This window comes from Anser anser (genome assembly GCF_964211835.1).
Source record: "Anser anser genome assembly, chromosome: Z".
NCBI lineage: Eukaryota > Metazoa > Chordata > Aves > Anseriformes > Anatidae > Anser > Anser anser.
In genome coordinates, this window is record NC_139723.1 from 65,136,870 (window position 1) to 65,160,367 (window position 23,498).

At 37.2% G+C, this 23,498-nt stretch overlaps 1 protein-coding gene across 6 annotated transcripts in view; it reads right to left on the reverse strand.

Annotated features, from left to right (window-relative positions):
* NLN (neurolysin) overlaps positions 1-23,482 on the reverse strand; it is a 39,078-nt gene extending 15,596 nt beyond the window's left edge. For 2 of the 6 annotated variants that reach the window (XM_083817790.1, XM_083817791.1), the window contains exons 1-7: positions 23,349-23,482; positions 11,557-11,813; positions 9,181-9,329; positions 4,550-4,657; positions 2,984-3,086; positions 1,876-2,036; positions 307-442 (exon numbers count right to left, since the gene is read on the reverse strand). In XM_083817790.1, the coding sequence (XP_083673916.1) occupies positions 307-442; positions 1,876-2,036; positions 2,984-3,086; positions 4,550-4,657; positions 9,181-9,329; positions 11,557-11,813; positions 23,349-23,374 (940 nt within the window). In that variant the 5' untranslated portion in view covers positions 23,375-23,482. Of the gene's footprint in view, positions 1-306; positions 443-1,875; positions 2,037-2,983; positions 3,087-4,549; positions 4,658-9,180; positions 9,330-11,556; positions 11,814-19,933; positions 20,627-20,651; positions 20,852-23,348 lie in introns of those variants that run through there. The other 4 variants (XM_083817795.1, XM_083817793.1, XM_083817792.1 and 1 more) reach the window with 4 other exon arrangements.
* Positions 23,483-23,498: the final 16 nt, after the last annotated feature.

Below are 23,498 nucleotides of genomic sequence, written 5' to 3' on the forward strand. Positions count from 1 at the left end.
TATGCTTAGGCTGCACATGTTATTCTGGTTCCAAAATAGGATAACTGCATTTGGGGGCAGGGAAAGACACTACAGTTTGCGTATACTGACTGTCACAAAGAAGATGTTTTCAGATTTTTATTTTATGCTTCCCTGTCTTGGGGCAATTCTATTTGTACAGCTATGGCCAGAACAGAGACAACAGGGAGTTCCTTTTCCACCTAAATATGACAGACACTATGACGAATTATTTATTTAAATTATCTTGGCTGAGGAGCCATGTTGCCATTCCAAATATAAGAGTATTGTTTATAAATAAGAACAAACCTAAGAAAGTTGTTACGTTATCTGTGCTCTTCGCAGTGTTTACCTCCAGGACAAAGTTGGCATGTGTATTATAACCAAGCAGTTCTGCTACTTTTGCCCTTAGTGGAAGCAATTGCTGAAGAATTTTTGTGTTCTCCTAAAAAAGAAAGGAGGCAAGTTTGTGAAGTGAAACCAAGAAAACTATCTTATTGAATGACTGTATGAAAAATACTTGTAACCATAAGGAACAGCACACATTTACAATGACACTTTGAGACATAAATATAGAATATCATAAGTTTAGCTAGATCTTTGTAATTTTTTTTAGTCACAACACTTAACTGCAAGCAGCTAGATGTCCAGTTTTCTAGTCAATCTGAGTCATTACATTCCTTACTATAATTAATCTGTTTCAATTAATCAAACAATATACCATTTCTTCTGAGCGTAACAAACCTTTGACTGTTGCAAAGAGTTTATTTTCTTTATCGACCATTTAAATGTAAAAGATAACAGGGACAAAATGCTTAATTGCTTGTTAGTGGTTAAGACAGACTGCAAAGCCATTGTGCTATCTTCAAACCTTGTTTGCAAATTTCCCTCTTTTGCCATTCTGACAATAGCAGTCAGAGAAAAGGATCTGAAACACAAAAGCCCCAGGCACTGACCTAGATAAGGTGGAGGATCTGAGAGGCTTAAAACGTAGTTGTGTTAATTTCCATTTCTAGAAAAGCGAGATTTCTCAGAAAAAAAAAAAAGGAAGAAAACTTTTTTTCAGGGTACATATAATTGACTAGGTTTGAAGATTCTCCCACGGTTATAACAGCATATCCCTTTAATTCTGCTGACTTACAGCGTTCAGTTCTTGGTACCATTTTATCTTATCTTGTGCTCTTCACATTTCCCAGCATTTCAAGTACAAAAGCACAAATCTGCCTTTATTCTCTAATGGTTGGTACAATTGCCTGCTAAATGACAGTTCTTCTATCCTTTCTAGCCTTTTCATTATTTTTGTACCTATCTGGGTGCCAAGCAGGTATCATCAGTATCAAATGAATTATTTGTGAAATTATTTCTTTTTTCTATAAGGTACATTACCAGCTATTTTTCAGATAACTAAATGAATCCTGTATAAAAATTAGAAATTTTTAACATCTAGTTAAAGATGTCCTCAAGATGCTGTGCATTAATTTTATATTTAATCACTTGCATTTCATAATTAAAACACATGCTCAAATAAACACTGTTATTCTGAAGAATAGGAAGTAGTATAGAAGCCATACTCAGCCAGCCTTCTCTGGGAAGAAAGTGCCAGCAAGTAGTTACAGAACACTGTAGGAAAATGTGGCAGGTTGCCAAAATCCTACTTCTATTAACAGCACCACTGATATTTTAAGATACATACATAGGCACACAACTTCCTCTTTAGACATCAGAATAAACTGGAGCAAGGAAATATTACAGATCATACTGGTAAGTTTTCATTTCATAGCGCTAGACAAAATACAGAGCTCAAATCTAACATCTGAATGCCCAGCTCCATTTTTCAGCTCTGTCATTACCCTGCAGAAAAGTCAATTTATGATGTACCTCTTTGCATCTGGTGTTAAAGGCAGATTCCATTTTTCTCCTGGTTTCTGAAATGCAGCACTTCTTCATAACAGGAAAATAGTGGGGATACTTTAAAGTAACTTTGTATTTGTCTTCCTCAGTCTTCTCTAAACTGTTAATAAAGTCATCAGGAAGGCCTTCTATAGAATACAATTTAATAAACAATGTTTACTAGAATTAACTAGACCACTCCCTTGTCTGTTACATTATTGTATTTGTTCTGCCTGCATCGGAAATACAACACTTCTTTTTGCTAACAATTTTTAAATAATATTATTTGCTAATGATTGCTAAGCCAAGCAAAATACATTTTGAAACACTTTATTGGTGAAGAAAATAGAAATAAATGTAAGGCTACCAGACAAGAATAGATTAAAATTTTAAAAGAAAAAAAAATCGTGTTATTAAAGTACATCTTATGCTATGCCCTCCAGAAACTGAATCCCTAAATCCTCTGTCACATGAAAAATGTGACATTGAATATTAGATATTTCTTCACCCAGAGGGTGGTGAGGCACTGGAACAAGTTGCCCAGAGAAGCTGTGGACACCCCATCCCTGGAAGTGCTCAAGGCCAGGCTGGATGGGGCTTTGGGCAACCTGGTCTGGTGGGAGGCGTCCCTGCCCAGGGCAGGGACTTGTTACTGGGAGATCTTTAAGGTATCTTCCAACACAAACCATTCTGTGATTCTATGACCTCTAGATCAGTTTAAATCACTTAAGTGCCTTAATTTCTTGCATGACAAAAAACTTTTTCAAATAATTTTAATGAAATAATACCCAGTGGGGTATTACGATAGCGGAGAACTGAGAAAAGAAGCAGTGATGAGTAATGGTATGGAAAAGACAGTAAGGCAGATATGTTCACTTCATGCAAGGCAAAACACTTCAGGAAGCACAAGTCTATGAAGAAATCTTAAACACTTGCAAAGAGTAATTTTAAGCTTACTTTGGGGAAGAATTAAAAAAGAAACAGAAAAGACTGGAATACAGCCAGAATTTCATTTGATCATTCAGTGGACCAAAAAAAAATTGCTCAAGTAAAACTGGAAGGCTGAAGAAATGGAACGAACATGCATGGTACTCACCAAGTTCTTCCTTAGAAAATACAAGATATGTGTTTTCCTCATTCAGGTTCTTGTTAAAGTCTATACACAGCTCGCTCAACTTTTTCTTCATTGTCTTTATTTCCTGTATTGGGTATAAACTTAACTTAGTGGGAAAAAAAAATCAATTGACAATTACCACCCTCCATATGAACAGAATTTATTTTTTCTAGTTATCTAGAAAGATATTGTAGACTACTGTAGACTGGTAGAAAACTAGTCTATATAACTAAAATTCTTCTACATCTTTTTTTCTAGATTTTTTTTTTTCTTCTAGATTGCTCTACTAGTCTACAGTGAGTACTAGCATTGGCCAAATAATACACTGCAGGTAGTATCATACTTCACTCTCCCTCAGGCTCAGTTTTACCTTTATTTTGGTCTTGAGCAATCCTGTTGCCAATGAATCCTAGGTTGGGTATGTTGCTCTAACAACATCTCAGATTTCTTTTCAACTCTGAGAGGACTGAGCATGTAAACAAGTTCACTGAGCAGAATGTGCTAACATTCAATTATTTTATTTAATTTGAAATTTTAAGTGTAAAGAAAACCTCTAAAATCACTGAGAATCAAAGGACTAAAAATGGATGCAACTTGTTGAAAAGCACTTATTTGAATGGAGTACAGATATGTCAAAAAAGAGAATAGCCATACAAGACAAAAGTATTCCAAATCCTTTTTAAAAATGCTGATATTGACCTACCTGAACTATCTTTTAACGTATTTTATAGCACGACTCTACCTCTTACAGGTAAGTTCACATGAACATAGTAATCAACGCTAACAAGAACAGACAACAAATGAAAAATTTGGCATCATTAGTCAAGATTTTACTTAAATGTAGCTCAACTATTATCTCCTTATAAAGTATTTAAAAATTCCTTCAAAGATATTGGTTGCCATTTAAGTAATGCAAATACACACTAAATAATATTCCTGCTAACTCTAGAATGTGAATTAAGAATGATTATTTTCAGCAAAGAAGGAAGTCTATCCAAGAGTCACAAATCTAGATTGTTACATAACATCAGCTTGGAATTTAAAGAAAATTACACCAGCATCTCAAATGCTGACAATTTTAATTCATCATTTTCAGAAGAGACAAGTGCTTTTATACACTCGAGTAAATCCTCCCTTAATGGGGTCAAGATTCTTAGTACTCCCTCTAAGTTACCTCATTTTTTTAGTCAAAATGCAAAACCCTTGGACTCATTTTACACCAATGGTTGATATTTGAAATTAAAATAGCTGTGTCTTCTCTTCCAGACAGACATCTGGAGTAAAACAAAACAAAACAAAAAAGCTTAAAAGTGGTGATGCATTCCAATTCTATCTACTGAGTACAGTCAGAGTCTAACAAACTAATTTTGAAGACTTAAAATGATGGAAGTTTAAAGGATGGATATGGAACTAAGAACAGTTAAGATTAGAGTGGTTATTATGCAGGTCCAAAGACACAAAGTTCAAATATATGCTTAGCACACAATCATAATTTTACCCCTTCAACAATTTGTCCCCGTTACTTTATAAACTAAGAAATATATTTACATTCTGCACTTCTTTAGGAAGATGGAGTCCATTTCTTTTTCCCACTTGAACTGATTTTTCTAGATACCGTTTTGTTTCAGGCTTTACATTTTCAAGATCACAGGTTTGCTGAAATGACAATATAGGATAATTTAATTTACAACACAGTGAGAGAAACATATTAAGCATTAGAAGGGTCTGAACAGAGTTCTTTAGAACACCACCACAAAAACAAGACAACATCCCAGACTTTAGTGTGAAGGATGTTCCAAAAAGTTACCCTATAGTATTCTCACACTGACGTAGCAAGGTTTTAAAACAATTTTCTTTTATTAAATTTCTCAGTCAGAAGCAAGAACCGGAGGCGTGTTCTCTGTACACTTTACTTTACCGAAGTAGCAAATTTAGATGTTGTCGTAATAGCAAGCCCTTTTAGTTATTAGTGCCCTGCACTTAAACTCTTTTGTAGAAGTAGCTTTCTTATATATCATTAAATAGAAGAAATCAGTGCCTTACGGTAATATTAAACTTCAAAACTTGAAGGGATTTTAAAAAATCAAAAGATTTAATGTATTTAGGGCTCACTGAAGGTTATCAAATAGCATAAAATTCAGGCTTTTGGATCTTCCTCTTTCAGAACAAAGCAATCGGTGGCAACAAATAACACAATAGCTATATGTCAGGTTATGCCATTATGAAGATTCTCGAATGGTCATTTTCTAAATCAACCAACAAGAGACAAAGCAAGCAAAGAGACAACATCCTGCTTGTAACAGAACATGAACCAATAATGTGAGGGTCTTCCTGGAAGCTGACAAAGGAATAACTACGTAATTCAGAAAATTGTGATTTTTGTCACAAATCGTGATTTTATTGTATTATTTTATTTTACATTATAATTTTATCTTCCACCATCTAAAAATGAACATTTTAACAAGGTATAATTTATAGTACTTGTTAAAAAGAACATATTCAAGATCATCTTTAAAGTAGCAAGCTGGTGGAATTAGTTCTGACTTGTCTTAACAACCCTCTTGTCAGCTTACCTACCTACAATTAATTCTTGACTACCATCTCTGAAAAGTAAGGACGTTGAAACATGCAAATTTTATGAAAGAGTTACACAACTGTGTGCAAGTGTCAACTAATGATCTGCAAATTACCTCTCTTACTTTACGAGAAAAATAAGAGAGGAACCCACTACATCTAGAAGTGTCAATGCTGTGATATTGAGCAGAAAAATGTTTGATATTTGTAATAATTAGAATTTTTGCATGTTGTTTTTTTAATAGACAACCCATAATTCCAGGTGTTTGTTGTTTTGATTTGTTTTGGTTTTAGCAAAGACTAGTGTGATAGAGAAAGCAAGATTTTACCACGGTAGAAGTGAAAAATGCAGATACTGTTCACTACATTAACATTTAAATTGTGCTAACCATGCTGAAGGCTCAGAAATTAAATGGATAAGGAAAAAAAAACCATGGAGCAGTCTAATCTCCATAAAAAGATACTGCTTTTATTATAGTAATGATTAAAGACAGAGGATTGTGAAAAGTTTCACTGAGTTATGCAGGCCTTACGAGGGATTTCTCAGCCTCAACATCAGAAATGTTTGAAAAATGGAACTGACACACTACTGAAAATCTCCTGGCCTGAAATCAACAGAATTTTAAGGCAGGAAGAAGGAATTCACAAATACTAATTTTAAGGCCTTACAGACAGTGAATATTGGCTCCTTTTAAAGCTAGGAAAGAGAAATACATTATGTTGGGAAAAAGGAAGTCAAAACTAAATTAGTGTTCTTCATCCTTCTCTTGGTGACTACATCTCTCTCTCCCATACACTTCACCAGACATCAGTTGTAAATAGCTTCTATTTTAACGATAGCCTTTGTGAAGTTTATTTCCAGCATAGACATGATTAAGTCAAGAATAGTTCACATTCAGAAAGACCTGTCAGGTCTATAAGCACTCACAAGCACCAAGGAACCAAGTGTGCTCTGCAGACATCTCTGAACTTCTGCATGGTCAGGATGCTCTCTAAGTCCAATGTTTCTTTGATGAACAACCTCTAAGTTTGCTATTTTTCTGCTAATTTTAAATATACTACACATGAAATTTTGGAGTTTTCCAGAAGTATTAAAATGGTCATCACCAATGATGTTATACGCCATCTCATATTTGTTTTGAACAAGCATGCTACCCTATTCCATGAAGAAATTTTCAGGCAGAATAAGAAACAGAACCAACTTAGAATATTGTGAACAAAAACTGCAGCAGCTGTTTACATCAGACTGTTTCCTGAGGGTGTGTGGGTGGAGAAGATTGGCAACATTCTTAAGCATGCCTCTGCTAGCCAACATGTGCAGATGTTAGGTGTAAGAAAATTTAAAAGGATAGTTTCACTACCAAATTCACCTTTATTCCAGGTTTTGGATGCCAAAATTAGTTTTCTAAAGGGTAAGATCCAGGGCATACTTGACAACACAAATTGCAGAAATTTTGCAGAAATCTTTCCCCTTACTTGTGGGGAACAGAAAAAGGCTAGATTATTTTCACTTTTTTAAAGATAAACACAAAAACCTCACACATCTTCCACCATCAACACTACTTAAATAAAGTGGAACTTAGGATGAATCATAAACATAAAGTTTGAAAAAGAACTTATGAAAGTTTGGTCCTTACTGAAGGGAACAAAGACATCCCGGATATCACAAAGATTTGGCACATTTAGTCATCTGTTAGTGGATTGACTGCAGTATAAATAACATGGGAATGTGAGGGGCCTCATAATCCTCACTGCATTTTAACCTGGCCCCTGTAGAGTACCATGAAACTGAATTCACACAAAGAATTCAGAACTATTCATTTCAGAACTATTATATCCTCATTGAGGTGATGAAATGCATGATTTAGCCAAAACGTTTTTACTGGCTTCTTTAAAATGATAACATGATTTCAGCAAAACATTCTGTTTGTTGAAGTCCCTTTTTTTCTCCTCTCCAGGAACCTGACTTTTCAATGCAGAGTTTCTAACGGGAGAAAGTGTTAGAAGTTTAGCAAAAACTAACAAGAGCTTTGTATTGGTATTTGGAAATAGTAAGAGTTGATCAGTCCAGCACTGTTGGCAATTTCACATCTGTTCTACAACGAAAATGTTACTACTTTTACAGTTATTATGAAGTTGATATATGCTCTTATCTTAGTGCAGGTCGCATTTCTAGAACATTAATTGAACACTAAACATGCTCACATGCTGCAGTTAAACCAAGTAAAATCTCAAAAACATTAATTGGAGATTTAAGCAATAATTGTAACTGTTACAAAAGTAAAATATTGCTTCAAAGGAAAACGAAGAAGGAAAGCTTCAAATGAAAAAGATATAAAAAAAATAGAAACTAATGCTAGTTATTAATAGCAATTATCTTCAGTAGCTACTATCAGAAGTACCTGTAAATTAAAATTAGATGGATACACTGATATTATCCCCAAATGTGTCCTATACTGGGGGGGGTGAGAAAATCACAAAAAATAATAAATACATATTAAGCCATGTAATTAATAGCAACTGGTTGGGGGTAGGGAACCCAAGTCTGAACTTAAGGCACTATCTGTGCCTTAAGCATCATAAGGTCCTCAAAATGGGGCTATGAAATACCTACATACACACTTAAACAACAGTACTCAGTTAGAGGAAAACACTTGAAAATACGCCTAGAAAACACAGCAAAAGAAAACAATGCTACTGAAAGGCACTTTAATAAGGTGTTGCTAATATTATTTTTGTTCATGGTTTACACTGGAAAAAGCACAAACAATGACTTCAAGAAATAGGGCTCCAAGGTATCACTAGCATCATGAAAAGCTGAACTTTTCGTGATGCTAGTGATACCTTGGAGCCCAAACTACAAAATAAACAGTACAAATGAAGAATACAAGATGCATGGAGATGATCAATTAGAAGGGTAACAACAGATACTCAAAGGGATAGAAACTAGTTCAACAGTATCTTTTGACTTAGTTTTACTTTGAGGCTTAAGCATCATATAAGGAGGAAGCTACTATGGGGTTGCCTATAATTAGCAGATCAAAAGAGAGAACTTCAGAGGTCACTCCCTGTTACATGTTCTCAATAACTTTTATAACTTAAAACTCAATTTTAAAATTCTCAATAACTTAACATAGTTTTGGATACAAATTCAAAAGCAGTATAAGTTAATCTAAATACATTGCTATATAGCCTCTTCCTCCCTACTAGGTGATGCTTTGGGCAAACCAGCCCATGGGGATTAGCCAACAGAAAACAGTTCCTTTTATTTTTCTTGACGAGTTTCCTTCTGTGGGTTTAGCTTCCTGAACCAGTTCATTGGAAATTTAGACAAATCTGCTGCAATGGAGAGAGAATGAAACACACACCTAAAGATGAGAGGCAAAGAGTGGGAACACCAAGTTATATTGACTCAAGTTTTTATGGTATGGGAACAGTTGAAACAAAGAGAGTGATGGGGACCTTCAAAAGCATTGTGCATATTAACTTCTTTAGATAAAAGTTTTTCACTTTATATAACAGCTTTTCAACTATTTTAGATAAATAGCTTTTTCATCTATTTTATCTACATTTCTACAAGTTATGCAGATATCATTGTGATTTACCTGCAAATAAACGATCTTCTGAAATACATCGTCTCTCATGCTCATCTCCACATCGAAATTAGAAAGCTTTTTGTCAGCTTCTGTACTTGCTAAGCGTACCTCTTTGTCCGGTGAGACGTGCTGGGGAAAATCCAACATGCTTCTTTCCACTGTTTAAATAAAAGGCAATGAACACTTACACAGAAGGCTAGAGACATCACAGATAAAGAACTTCCACTCTTTTATGATATTTATAGAAGATACAAGAAAAAACGTATCCAAAGCAAGCTGACAATCAGATCAGGCTTGAAGCAAATAAAGTGTAATAATAATGTAATGCAAATAATGTAAAAATGAATGGGTGAAGGAACAAAACTGCGTACCATTATGGCAAATAAACATTTGACAGAAACCATCTATTACCGAAGTCTAATTATCTTACCTTCATACTTCTACAAAGTCCATTGAAGGGTATACTAATATGATATGTGATTTTTGGAAGATGTACCATTTGTAAGTGAAGACTGACATTTTTTCATAGCTGGCACAAATGCTTCTATGTTAGTATTTAAAGTGAAATACTCTGATTCTTCCAAACATGCCCATCTGTCCTGAAGTTATTTTTACATTGGTATGAGAGAATAGTGTAAAATCCCCAATTCTTACATATGTTTAAGGAAAAATAATCTGGTAACCACAAGAGATGTTATGTATTCTGAACTTCTAGAGATCATAAGCTAATACAACATTTTATAGAATATTTTTCTGAGATTAAGTAAAACCTTACTTATTAAACAAATATTGCAACTTTGTAATGAATAGAAGCACTAAACAGAAATGAATTGTTATGACTAACTGAATTAACTTAGTTAAAAACTAATTATCCCCCCATCCTCTTGAAAAAACATGTTTTAGAGTAACAATATCCTAGGACAATTTGCTGTAAAGCTTTTTAATTTTATTTACTCTGAAGTTGTTTATGAAGCCCTGAGATATTCTCAGCTCTTTAGAAACCTCTGGAATGCAAGCTTGGGCATATGGCTCTTCTTAAAAACCACTGGAAACTCTTTTTCCCCCTCCTGTCCTTCTGCCAAGGTGGTTCAAAACAACGAACTGAGTTTTAGCAGCTTCCAAGTAAAATCTAAGGCCTGCTGTCATATGTGCTTCTTCAGATCATGAGTTTCAGTTACTGGAGTAAGACTGTTTTTCATGTACCTGTGAAAGGGATACACAGGACTTAAAAATCCAGGTTCCTGATGGAATCCTCGCTGTGGTAATATATCCTTATCATATGCCATGAGGTATTTCACAGGTAAGTCCTGGTAATTTTGCATACACCTTCGATGATTGGCACTACAAGTTAGATATGACCCACTTTTGCAATGGCATGTAGAGTAGAAAGTACGTTGTGGAAGATGCAAGTCTCAATGGCTATGCTTAGAGGCTAATGGCCACTATTTTCTGAATCAAACAGATTTGCCTTTTAATTTAATTTAAAGCATAGAAATTTATAATGTGGTGAAAAGGCATACAATAATTGTACCAAATACACTGGTACAACTAAAACTGAATCTGACAGGAAGCTGTTTGAATCAAGATTACTCAGTCTTTTTGCCAGCATTGATTTCAGTCAATGAATTTGATATGCCCAAACAGTAATTCTAAGTGATGTAAAAGCCACAGACTAATATTACAGTGCAATCGTTTGTGCTGCAAGCTGCTCTTTTTTGCTAAGTGAAGACTAAGCTCCAAGCCAAGGTGCCTGTTTTCAGCACTTCTGTTGCTGCAGCAGATTTTTTGAGAGGATTTAAGAGAACCTGACATTTTATTACACAGACTACTTTGGGGATGCCATGCAGCCACCACATGATCCATCACCTTTTCTCCACTAAGACCATATCAATCTTTCCACGGCTCTAATTGAATTGTTTGTTTCAGTCTGATTATACAGCCTTTGAGAAAGGCGCTGCTTATCAAGCTTCAATATAATACCTATCCCATGGACACTCTACTCTATACTGTTGCACTCTGTCCCCTAGTGGTTGTACTCAGTTTGAAAATAAAATACAACTGCGCAGAGCTTAACATGCAAAAAATAAAACAGGTGACCACTGCAGTTCTCTGGAGTCATCAAAAAGATCAGCAACATAGTTTTTCTAATCCTTATTTTTGCCTCTAGATTAAAGTAGCAGAACTTCATAGCTGATCATGTTACACACTGCAGAGAGATCCTGAAAAATGACTATGACTGGAGGACCCTTAAGAGATGAGACTTCTACACATTCTACACAAGGACAGCTGAGATCTGAACTGTAAGCCAGAACTATCTTTCCTCATAGTTTCTTCATGTGCCGATGGAATGCACTATGGAGAGAATCAATGAAAGTATGCACTAACCTGCATATTCTACTTCTATATCTGCCAAGGCCCGTACAGTATTTTCATGTGTTACTTCTTCAATATCAAGCATCCCAACGCTGTCATATACATGCTTTGTCTTCCTGATTAGTTCTTCAGTTCTTGATCTAATTTGCTCTGGTGAGAGGTCCCATCTCAAAAGGTTTCGGCCTGATGCGATGTATGAAGAAGCCTTGAGCTGGCTAGTGATTTCTGCTCCTAATGTCATTCTCAACACAAGCCGTGGCCCAATGGACCTGAAATGAGAAAAAAGATCTTTATATAGGAAGACTCTAGTTGAAGATGTAGTTTATAGTAAACATCAGAAAAGCAGTTGACCTTTAATAATCACAGAATGTTTTCATTCAAGAAAGAACAAAGTCTTTTTTAGAGCCATGTATTTCTTGCACAGCGGGACTATATATAGCCAACACCCTTATCATTTAAGTTTAATTTTAGATAAATCAGAGGTTTGTCTTCTACCTTTATCCACCTAGAGGATGAACAAGTGCCATCTAATATGTTTGTAGACAGAGATAAAAATTTTGGTATAGAAATAATAAAAATATAGGAATATAAAATAGACAGGTTCAGTTACTACTCAATCTTCTATGAAAAACAGAATTTCAGTTACTGAAGCTCTACAGAGACAATCAGTATTTGCATTTTTGAAATTAGGAATAAAACCCACACAGTGATTTGTAGATTATGAAGACCAAGGGCTGCAAATATGTATACAACTAGATGAAAAAAAAAGTAATTTGTTTGTGCTCACTTAACAAACAATTTTATATTTAATTGGATGTCTGCCCCATAATCAGCCATGGGAGGGAAACTTCTAGTTGCTATTCTGTTGAAAATTTATTCTCTTAATTGTCATGGATTTTATATAGATAGCTTCACTTTAGTGCAAGAATTTACATACTATTGAGCTGATTATATAAATCAAGTATATTTCAGCTTTAGCTAGCAGAAAAGTTCACGTACATAACTCATCGTAAGTGTGCAGTGCAATTCCTGGCTGCCTTTTTACTAATTTTTGTGACAATACTAAGAAGATGTACCTAGGAGCAATGAATCCAAATCAAAGTTAAGAAGACACTGACTTTGAAATACTGACTCCCACACTCCCACCTCCCTGGCCCAGAAAAGCAACACTCAGCTTTGTTGTATGAAGGAGATATTTAGAGTTAGGCAGCTGACTGAAATTGGGCTAATGAAAACCCATGGTCAACAACATATTAATCTTTAGAACACAGTAATATCTCAGTTATGTATGAATTATTTGCTGAGAGATATTACAACTTTACAGTAATTAAAAACTTGCATTCATGGAGTAAAGCGCTGCGGTGTTTAGTATCATATGAGGATCAACATACACCTTCAGAAAAGCAACAAGGAGATTCTAGACCTTCGAGCTACTAAGGTCAGCTCTGGCAGGCAGAGACTATCTGCCTCCACATTTCATTCACATTATATATATATATATATATATATATATATAGTTACAGTAATAATGACAATGATTTTCAACCATAACTAAAGAAATATAAAAAAACACAGAGAGAGCTCACTACTAAAAGGAATGCAGGAATGCTTACTTTACATTGTTTTATATAAAATACCTTTTCCTGTTAACACCAGTCATTGTGCATGAACTCATTTTATTGCAAAACCAGTCTGGTATGTGCATAAGTGCTCAAATAGGTTTTGGCATACAATACAGGGAGCATACATAAAAGGACAGGCAATTTTAGCCTGAAGGAAAAACAAAGCACAAGAGTAAAGTGCTAACAATCTGAGAGGAGCCGCACTCAGAGCTTGTATTTGAAGGCAAGACTTTTAATAAAAAGTCTTGTTGGTCTTTAACAGGAATTTTCTAGATATAGCCTAGCCAAAATTATTTTCATACAGGACATAAATGAAAGACAACATTCCTATCTTTATGTTGAGATTTTATTTCCCTTGTTACTACAGTTTCTTCAAATCCTCCCACACCAATGTAGACAAGACGCTTACTTTTCACTTCTACCAGCATACAGAAGTATCAGTGTCCAGCATATTGACAATTTAACTCTGAAAATGACGCCTGAATAAAGAATATTCCTTCCATCTCTGCTTTCTCTCTCCAGTATGAATTCAGATGTGACATGACTGAATTACTAGCTCCACCACCAGACTACTGCAACTTGGAATCTCATTTAGAAGACTCTGATAGATCAAACTGCTTTTGTAAAAGCAAAAGGGCATGTAATAGCATTCTCAGAATGCGATAGTCTCTCATTCTCCCAAAATACTGAATTCTATCCTGAATCTACAAATCTATTAAAGAATAGTACTTAATTAAGTCCGCTTCCCACTGGACTGTGCTATGTCTAGTCTTTCACACATCACAAGTGCAGCTCTGGCACAACCTCATGGGTGCTGAAGGGGAATCTCCATAAAAGTAGTTTCAAGGCTCTGAACACTAACTCCCTCCCCCCTGCCAGAAAATATCATAAAGAATATAAAATGTGCCAAATTAAGGTCAAACTAGAAGTGGAACAGAATCAAAGGAAAACAATAAATCCAAAAGCATAGAAGTTGACAATTAAGCTAAAGTGCAGATATTCTTCTTTAAAGAGAACTTACAGATTTCTATAATTCATTACCTTCACACAGACATGAAGAAAATGCAGCTCTGCCACTGACCAACAACATATTATCATAAACAATCATGAAAATAATCACAGCAACAACAGATTACATTAACTTCAGCTGTCAAAAAAGTATAATTAATAAAGTTGGACAAATTTAATTAATAAAGGGTCCCTAATTGCTGCAGAGCACTCCTTTTAAGCACCAAAAAAGATGAGACCACCTGATTTTCTCAGTATATTGGCTAGCTGCATTAAGGAATACACATACAAAATTGATAGCTTCATAAACAATTGCCATGAATGCCATCAAGTGATTGACTGTATCTGTTAGAGACAGCTAAACATGGAACAAAACCAGCTTTGTTTTGCAATGCTGACACCTTGTCTTCTCCTGCTGATACAATGAAGAAGTCATTCATATAGATTAACAAAGCCAGCATAAACTCAGAAGGACCTGCAAGTCTTTCCATCTGACCAAGTGAATGGAGGCTTTCAAAAACAGTAACATAACATTTCAAGTAAAAACCATCAGGACATGCAACAATAACATGAAACTTCAAATAAACATATAAAAACACCTGCCGTTACCTTCCTACTAGTTGAGCAGACTCACATGAGATTAATGAAAAACAAAATGCAACTAAAGTATACACACAGGTGAAAACTCAGTCTTGCTATGTCTTTCAGTGGATTAGTATTTCATATTCTTTATCTACATAAAATTGTAAACCAATTCAAATATATAGTAAACTTCAAGTATATAATAAAAGTGATAATTTGTTTTGTTCATGAAAAAAGCCAAGACATGTCAGATGCAAAATTAACAATTAAATAGACTATAAAAAGAAACAAGAAATGAGAGCATAGCTAAAATAATGAATGTTTAAAAATGATTTGCAACTATATTTGTCATATTATTAGAGAGAAAATATTACTGTAAATTGTACCACTGAGGAAAATTTTAACTTCCCAGATATAGCTTGGAAAATAAATTAAATAAATTATATTAATTATGGTAGGCACCAGATGCAATAGCAAAGAGCATTTTTCAAGAAGTAAATGAACCAACATGCTGCAATTATTATATAAAAGGCTTGTGTTTCGGTTAATGGCAGCAACATTACAGAAGAGCCAGCCATTCCTTGGACTGAGCAATCAGAAAACAATTCAGTTTAAATTAGACAGAAGAATAAACAAATGTAGGTCCATAAATAAGGTTATGTGTATTCTGCGTAAAGTGTTGCTAGAGTCTGTAGTGGCCAGTTCAAACTGTTTCAATCATTACACTCAACTTTCTGCAGTGCTGTGTAGGACTGTTGACAACCCTGGGTTAGGGATAAGGTCCGTGTTCAGCAGCAGGATGGGCTTAAGACATTCCTCTTCCTTCCTATTCCTCCCCCTGCTGCTCATTTCTGCCTTTGTGCACCCCTGCATCTCTGATGGCAGAGTAACTACTGGTAGGATCATACCTCAGAGAGTCACGGTACCATACAAGTGAAGAATGAATCACAGAATGGTTTGGATTGGAAGGGACCTTAAAGATCACCCTGTTCCAACCCCTCTGCCATGGGCAGGGACACCTCCCACCAGACCAGGTTGCCCAAAGCCCCATCCAGCCTGGCCTTGAGCACCTCCAGGGATGGGGCACCCACAGCTTCTCTGGGCAGCCTGTGTCAGTGCCTCACCACTCTGAGTGAAGAGCTTATTCCTAATATCTAATCTCAATTTACCCTCTTTTTCTCTCTCCCACTTTCCTGTAGGCCCCCTTAGGTACTGGAAGGCCCCTGTAAGATCTCCCTGGAGCTTTCTCTTCTCCAGGCTGAACAACCCCAACTCCCTCAGCCTGTCCTCATAGGAGAGGTACTCCAGCCACTCGATCATTTTTGGGGCTGTCCTCTAGACCCACTCCAACAGCTCCATGTCCTTCTCACATGTGGGGCCCCAGAGCTGAACAAAGGGCTCGAGGTGGGGTCTCACAAAAGCAGTGCAGAGGGGCAGAATCACCTCCCTCGCCCTGCTGGCCACGCTGCTTTTGGTGCAGCCCAAGACACAGCTGCCTTTGCGGGCTGCAAGCATGCACCGCCAGCTCCTGTCAAGCTTCTCAGCTACCAGTATTCCCAAGTCCCTCTCCTCAGGGCTGCCCTCCAATCCCTCATTGCCCAGCCTGTGCTGATGTTTAGGATTACCCTGACTGAGGTGCACTTGGCCCTGTTGAACCTCATGAGGTTCGCACAGGCCCACCTCTCAGGCCTGCCCAGGTCCCTCCGGATGGCATCCCTTCCCTCCAGCACGTCCATCGCACCACACAGCTTGCTGTCCTCCACAAATGGACCAAAAAATGGAATGGGGTGGGGGGTTTCAGCTCATCACTTCCATCCCATATTTGATGTGTGACTTCAAAACAGTTGTGCTGGCTTAAGGATCAAAGGAGTGCCAACAGCCACCTAAGCCTGCACTCCTGCTAGAGGATACATGTGAAATGTATGGGTTTAGTCCTGAGGTCTTGAGATGATTGCTGTCATTAATGATAATTTCTACCAAAAGCTGTACAAGTTGAATAATAACTTAGTAGTTATTATTAGTAGATGACGCTTAGTAGTGACTTCTAAAACAAGATTTTAAAAACGAAAACAGATCTTCTAAGTTACAGACCACAATCATTGCTATTTTTGCTAGAATGCCAGGTACTTTATTTTGCCAACAAATCTACAATTTGATTACTTGCTGCTTCTGGAAAATATAAATATGATTTGACTTGATTGAGGACCTTTATAATATAAATACCCTATTGCATTAGAGTATTGTGTTACTCTATTACTGTATTGGAATACTCTATTACAGTAATATAGTGGCCAATGTAACTGCTGCAAAGACAATCAATGCAATTAAACTTACAGGTTGACTTTAAACTTGTACAGTAAATACTTTAAACATAATAAACATTTATGTCAGACTGTTTTTGTTTAAAAACAATTTTCCACATCTGGAACATGCCAAACAACCCTTTGTAATAAAGCACTACTATAACAAAGTAAGAAACCACAGTCTTTGAAGCAGAATCAGCAAATGTTAGCATCAGCTTTAGAAAATACAAATAAAAAAATCTGCAACCTTGGTCACAAGGTGCTCCTACTACTGATGATCACTTTAAAATATACTCAAGATTTAAGTCTTCTGTCTCATTTATCTCTGACTAAGTACGGATAGCTTTGATTCCATCCAAGACTCTTAAATGACAGTTTTCAAATCAATCTTTACCTAAACAGTATTAGTTACAATGATGAATGAGATCTTACAAACTAATAAAATATATTTTAAAATATATTTCTGGGAAACATGTATACAGACAGGTTTATTGTACATACTCATAGATCTGACAGTTCCGTATAGCCATATAAATATAAGAGTATATCAGCTTAGTGTCGGATGGAAAACTACATCCTCTGCTGGTGAAAGGTCTGGTATAACAGCTTCGGGGATAAAGGGAAAACCAAGACAGAGAAGATTAAAAAAAAAAAAGAAATTAAAAAAAAGAAGGAAAAAAGAAAAATAAAAAAGACAGAGGCATTAAGATGATTTAGCACTGAATATATACTCCTAAAGGTTTGTACATATCACCTTGAAACAAAATGGAATATTACACTTTCTGTGCACTTCCATAAGTAGAAAAGATGGTTCTCATCTTCATAAAATTATCAAAATGTGAAGGTTTCTTACACACAAAACCACCAAATAAAATGTCATCTTCTAGTTTTTGAATATTCTAAGGAAAAACAAATACAAAGATGTTTTTCTTGTTGCACCTTATGTACACTTTGGGGGGGTATTCCCAACGATGCAAATGAGAGAAGATTTGGTAATCACAATAAATAAACTTATTTTTCAATTAGTAATTTACTGTATCACGCTTTGTAAAAGCTCTTAATTTAGAAACGAGAACAGCAACAGGATCGTTATTTCTTTTGAAACAGCAGCTCTCAGTTAAACTCTTCCTTATCTTACAGGCTGCAAAAGAACCAACACCGCATGCTGGAAGCCAGCGTTGTGGGCGTGAAGACCGTTTCATCAGGAACAGCAACTAGCATTCTCACGGCCTCACTCGGTGTTTTATCCCCACCTAGCGGTCATGTTCAAATGAAAAAAAAAAAAAGTTCCAAGGCAATACAAGAACTGACAGTTTGCCGCAGGAGCAATTATTTAATACTTGAATAATATTTCCCTGAGAGCATTACCAAACACATATAAACAATAACAGACAGTCATGGTGTATGTAAACCATTACAACAGCTAAGGCTCATAGTCAGTGGAACATAAGGCTTTCTTATTTCCTTTGAGTGAAGACCTATATTATTAAAAAAAGAAGATTTCAGAAACAAACTACAGTCAGTATTCACCAACAGCTAATATAGTAGAGGATGGTACTTGGCCTCTGTTCTCTGCATGGATTTTAAGACAGAAATTTTATAGACTAAAATCTTTGTACTATTTAGACAGCCTAAATTCTTGCTTGAATTCTAAACACGTCTCCACACTGTTTCAGTTTTGACTCATAGTTTCAGACAATAAGTAATTATTTTTTTTTTATTCCAGAGTAAAGAAAGGACAAAAATTAAGGAAAGTCAGCAGAGCACTGAGTAAACCATGGCAGAAAAAGGGAAAGGAAGAAAAAGGGAAAGGAAGAAAAAAAGTCCAAGACAGAACAAGAGTTATATCAACTCAACGCTGACTGAGCTAATTGGAGGGGAGGATGGGGGGGCACATTATTTCAAGTTGGCAAAAGGAATGAGACCACAACCCCAGAATTTAAGTCAGCACTTTTTCCTGCTGGACAAACACATTTGAAATCATTACTACAAGTGTCTGGAGCAGTGAATACATGCCTTGAATTCTTGGGCCCTTTTCCTTAGAAAAGTACTTGGCTTTGTGTCATGACAGAGTTTGGCACAGACAGAACTCAGTATGGCAAGAGGACAGTTTGCTAAGTATTGCTGAATTTTGAGTTCCATAACTCTTGAGAGAAACTTTTTTTTTCTTAAGCTATGTTTGATGGAATAGAAGAAGATCTAGAACTTTTTAACACTAAATAATTCATTTTGTCATTAAATCTTTCAGAAAAGAAAAGATTCTTTGCATCTCAGATCACTGTAAGCTGTGTGTTGATTACACTTCCATAATAGATACACACTTTTAGCTCTTAAGATCAGTGTAAGTTAAAAAAGCTGCAAGTTACATGATCACTTTAAAACCTTTATCAAAAAATACATTTCTCTCAGTTCTACTTTTATAATCTTACTATCTGGCAACAAATGTTTACTGGTTTCTCCGGTAGAATTAACATCAACAACAGTAAAGTAATTGAAAAATGAACTCTTGGCTAATGAAAAATGCAGACCATAAGCAGGAATTCATACAGGTGCATAATGTGTTACGTCTGCTGCAAATCCCTAGGCAGTCTTCCTGTACTTGCATCCTCTATCCCTGTCCCCTCAACAGTCCTTAAACAAAAGCAATTCGGAAACTGCTCTGACTGACTTTTATAAGAGGTGATTTCCATGCAGTAGTCTGGAGAGGACCGTGCAGAAGGTCAGGGTTTCTGCAGACTGCCTCGTCTCCTCTCTCCCCATTCACGGCATTCTGGTACCCATCATTGTTAAAGTCTTACTAGGACTGCTAAACTGGGCTACAAATCCAGTCTGTGAACTGAACCCTTATGGTGTCACTGCAAATTTCCAACATACCACACTTCGGTTGGAGAATCTTAGAAAGGAGCCGAGAGACTTTTCAACACGTACGTGCAGACTGCGGGTGAACTGCTTAAATTACACTGAATGTGATGCAGGAGGCACTCATCAAGAGTTAATTTGATGATCCTTGTGGGTTCCTTCCAATTCAGGACATGAGTCATGATTCTATGATCAAGGTTATCTTCTTGCTTGGTTCTACCATCAGGTGAACCATACAAAACACAATAGAAAAAAATATTTCCAGATCTCTCTGGTACTGCCGCATAAGCATCTAACAAAGGTCTATCATACCTGCTATGTAAACAGCAAACGCATGCTATTTAGTGCTAACACCACACACTGTTACAAGGACAGTTCAGTACTTGAACAAAATCATACAAAGCATTAAGAACAGTTTGTTGATTCCAACTGAAAAACAAGTGGTACTGCAAGACAGAAAAAAAGTATTAAGCAGGGTTTGTAACATAAAAGCTAGATACATTTAAAGTGTACTGCATTCTTTTCTACAGAAGGAACCCATGACTCAATCTATTGGAATTCTTTGAAGGACTCAAAACAGAGAGAGATCAGTCTACACAGCTAGTGTAGTCTGTTTGGCTTTCAAAGACTAATGGAGAGATTAGCGAAGTTACATTTACTCATGACAATACACATGAAATGTCAGGAGTGAGCAGAAGTGGAAGAGAGAACAGAACACAAAGATTTATTATACCAGTCTGTAACATGTGAAGCACAAAGACACTATGTGCAGTTCTGCTCATCCCAACAGTTATAAACTTCCTCATCTTCTGTTCTCCCACCTGCCCCAAACCTTTTCCTCTTCTACCAAGTCATGATGAGTCAATACTGATCAGCTGCAGTGAGAAATTAATTCCATCCAAAGAATAACTAACTAGATGGGGATTCTTCAGCCTGGACAAAAACAAACAAACAGAGGAAGTATTTAAGAAATTTATACAATCATGAAGAGCATGGAGAGAATGAACTGTGATGAATGTTCCCCCTATTACTTCTGACACAACTAAGAAAAAGATCAAACAGTCTTAGGAAGCTTGTTCAATGTAAAAACGCACTAGTAGACTAATTTTTGTACAAAATCCTAAGGCAAATACTTTTTGTGTAGGGAAGTCCCCAGAACCTAGACTACAACAAGGCACAGGACTGTTCTGAAAAGTTACTGCTGCATGTTTGCCTTCTCTTATGTGCTTTCCTAGGCATCCTGATCCTGAGTTCTGTAGGAAAGAGGACAGATTTTTGAAATAATCCAAACCATTGAAAAGAAATTTTTCCAAGCCAGACATTTCACAGACTCATACAATAACCCAAATCAGAAAGGACCCACAAGAATCATTGAGTCCAACTCCTGGCTCCACATAGGACCACCCAAATATCAGACCAGATGTCTGAGAGCGTTGTCCAAATGCTTCTGGAACTCTGACAGGCTCAATGCCATGACCATTGCCCTTGGGAGCCTGTCCCAGTGCCCGACCACCCTCTTGGTGAAGAACGTTTTCCTCACACCCAGCCTGACCTTCCCCTGTCCCTGCCCCATGCCTTTCCCTCAGGTCCTTCTGTCTTCGTAGAGAGAACGTCAAAACAGTTATTTCCTCAAAAGATGTTAATTTCATTGCTTTTTTTAGTGTGTTCCAACCAATGCCCTACAGGACAAATTCAGACCACAAAATGCTTATGAGGCTGACATCTTTGACTCAGTAGGTCCAGGGAACATTTTGCTCTGCAAACTCTGCTGAGCAGCCAAATTGTTTCTCTAGAGCCTGCTGCAGTTAGAAGGGTGGCGGCTGTCGCTTTTGTCCACAGGAGACCAGTGCTGCTGGGGTACACAGATGGGGTTGTGCAGTCTGTGGAGCACAGGGAAAGTGAAAGACGTCCTGTGCTTCCTGTCTGGTCCTTGCCATCGCTGGTGTTGGACCTGACAGTTTAAGGAAAGCACACACACACTAGGGCAATAAGTATGCTACAGGAAAGCAACTACAAAAGGTCTTCCCAGTTCTATGACCTCCATCCCCATTCCCTGCTCCTCCTCCTGCCTCTTCCCACCAACCCTGTTTCTTGCCAGTTTACTTCCTTGACGAGAGAAAAAAATGTGTTCAGATTCTCTTTCCAGAGACAAAAATCTAAAATTAGGTCTTAAATAGAAATTCTCATTCTTCCAGAGCCCACATACATCTATTTTGCTACTCAAAACTTTATTTTGAAGATTTTGAAGGAAAGTCTTCAGAATTCTTGAATCCTGGAGAATCGTTTTAGGACAATGAAATTATTTAAATCACACTTCCCACTTTATTTTTTTCCCATTACTACTAATATCCTCAAAGAGTAAATAGATTATTGTCACAACTTAATTAATCTATGTGTTAGCCTGCTTTTTTCCTACGCACTTTACTGAAAATGTTACTCCTTGAATCTTTCAGATTCTAATAGGAAAGGTGCTCAATTAGAAATAGCCTCCTTCCATAAATCTGCCCATCTTAACTAAAATAGTCAAATGTTTAGTCAATATAAGATATGTTTGAAACTTCCTAAAAACTGACATTTGTATCTCACATTAGCATTGTGAGTGTGTTTGCTATTCAACATTTCTGCAGCCATTTGCTTAGCTTTGGAAGATCAGAGGTCTCTATTTGGCATCCAGGGTCGCTCTTTTTTTAAGGGGGAGTGGAGGGGGACAATTACTTGGTTACACTCAAATGATGACTGACAAAAATAATGCAATTAACAAATTGCAGTGATCGTTCCCTGATGTACTTACAACACGTGGTGAAAAAATAAAAATCAATGCCTAAATCAATACCCAACACTTCCTTAGTATTTAGGAAGGGGGGATCTTTAGTTTCAAAATGCAAATTGGAAAGATTGATCTTTTAATTTTTCTCTGAAGGAATAACTTCAATCCTTCAAGCACTCCATTTCTTTCTTTTTGTCTGAAAAATCTGCAGGAGAAATATGGGCAGTCAACACAAAACATGGAGAACAGCGAAAATGCCTGTACGAAAAAAAAAAAAAAAAAAGGATGCAAATGTACGTTGGGGAAATAAAGTCTTTGTGCACTTAATCTGACAGCAGAGAGTCGATCAACTGATTCACAGCCGTAGGGGAAGGGAGGATTACGAGTCCTGTTTGCCCTGGCTCCCCCCGAACAAAGGCAGTGAGGTGGGACGGGAACTGCCGTGCCCCCGAAGCCCACGGGAGCTCGCTCGGCTCCCTGCCGCAGCCCTCTCGCCCCGCGTTCCCCGCAGGACCCTGCTGCCCACGATGCCCGGGGGAGCCTCATGTCGGTCCCCAGATCCCCCCCCGAGGGGACAGGGCACGGCTGGACGACCCCCATTTTGAGGCGGTGCCCCACGAGCCACCCCCCCCCCCACACCGGCCCCGGTGCCACCGCGCCTACCTGCGAGCCGCGCGCAGGGCCAGCATGGGGGGCGGGGCCGCAGGAGGAGGAGGAGGAGGAGGAGGAGAAGGAGGAGGAGGAGGAGGAGAAGAAGAAGGAGGAGAAGGAGGAGGAGGAAGAAGAAGAAGGAGGAGAAGAAGGAGGAGGAGG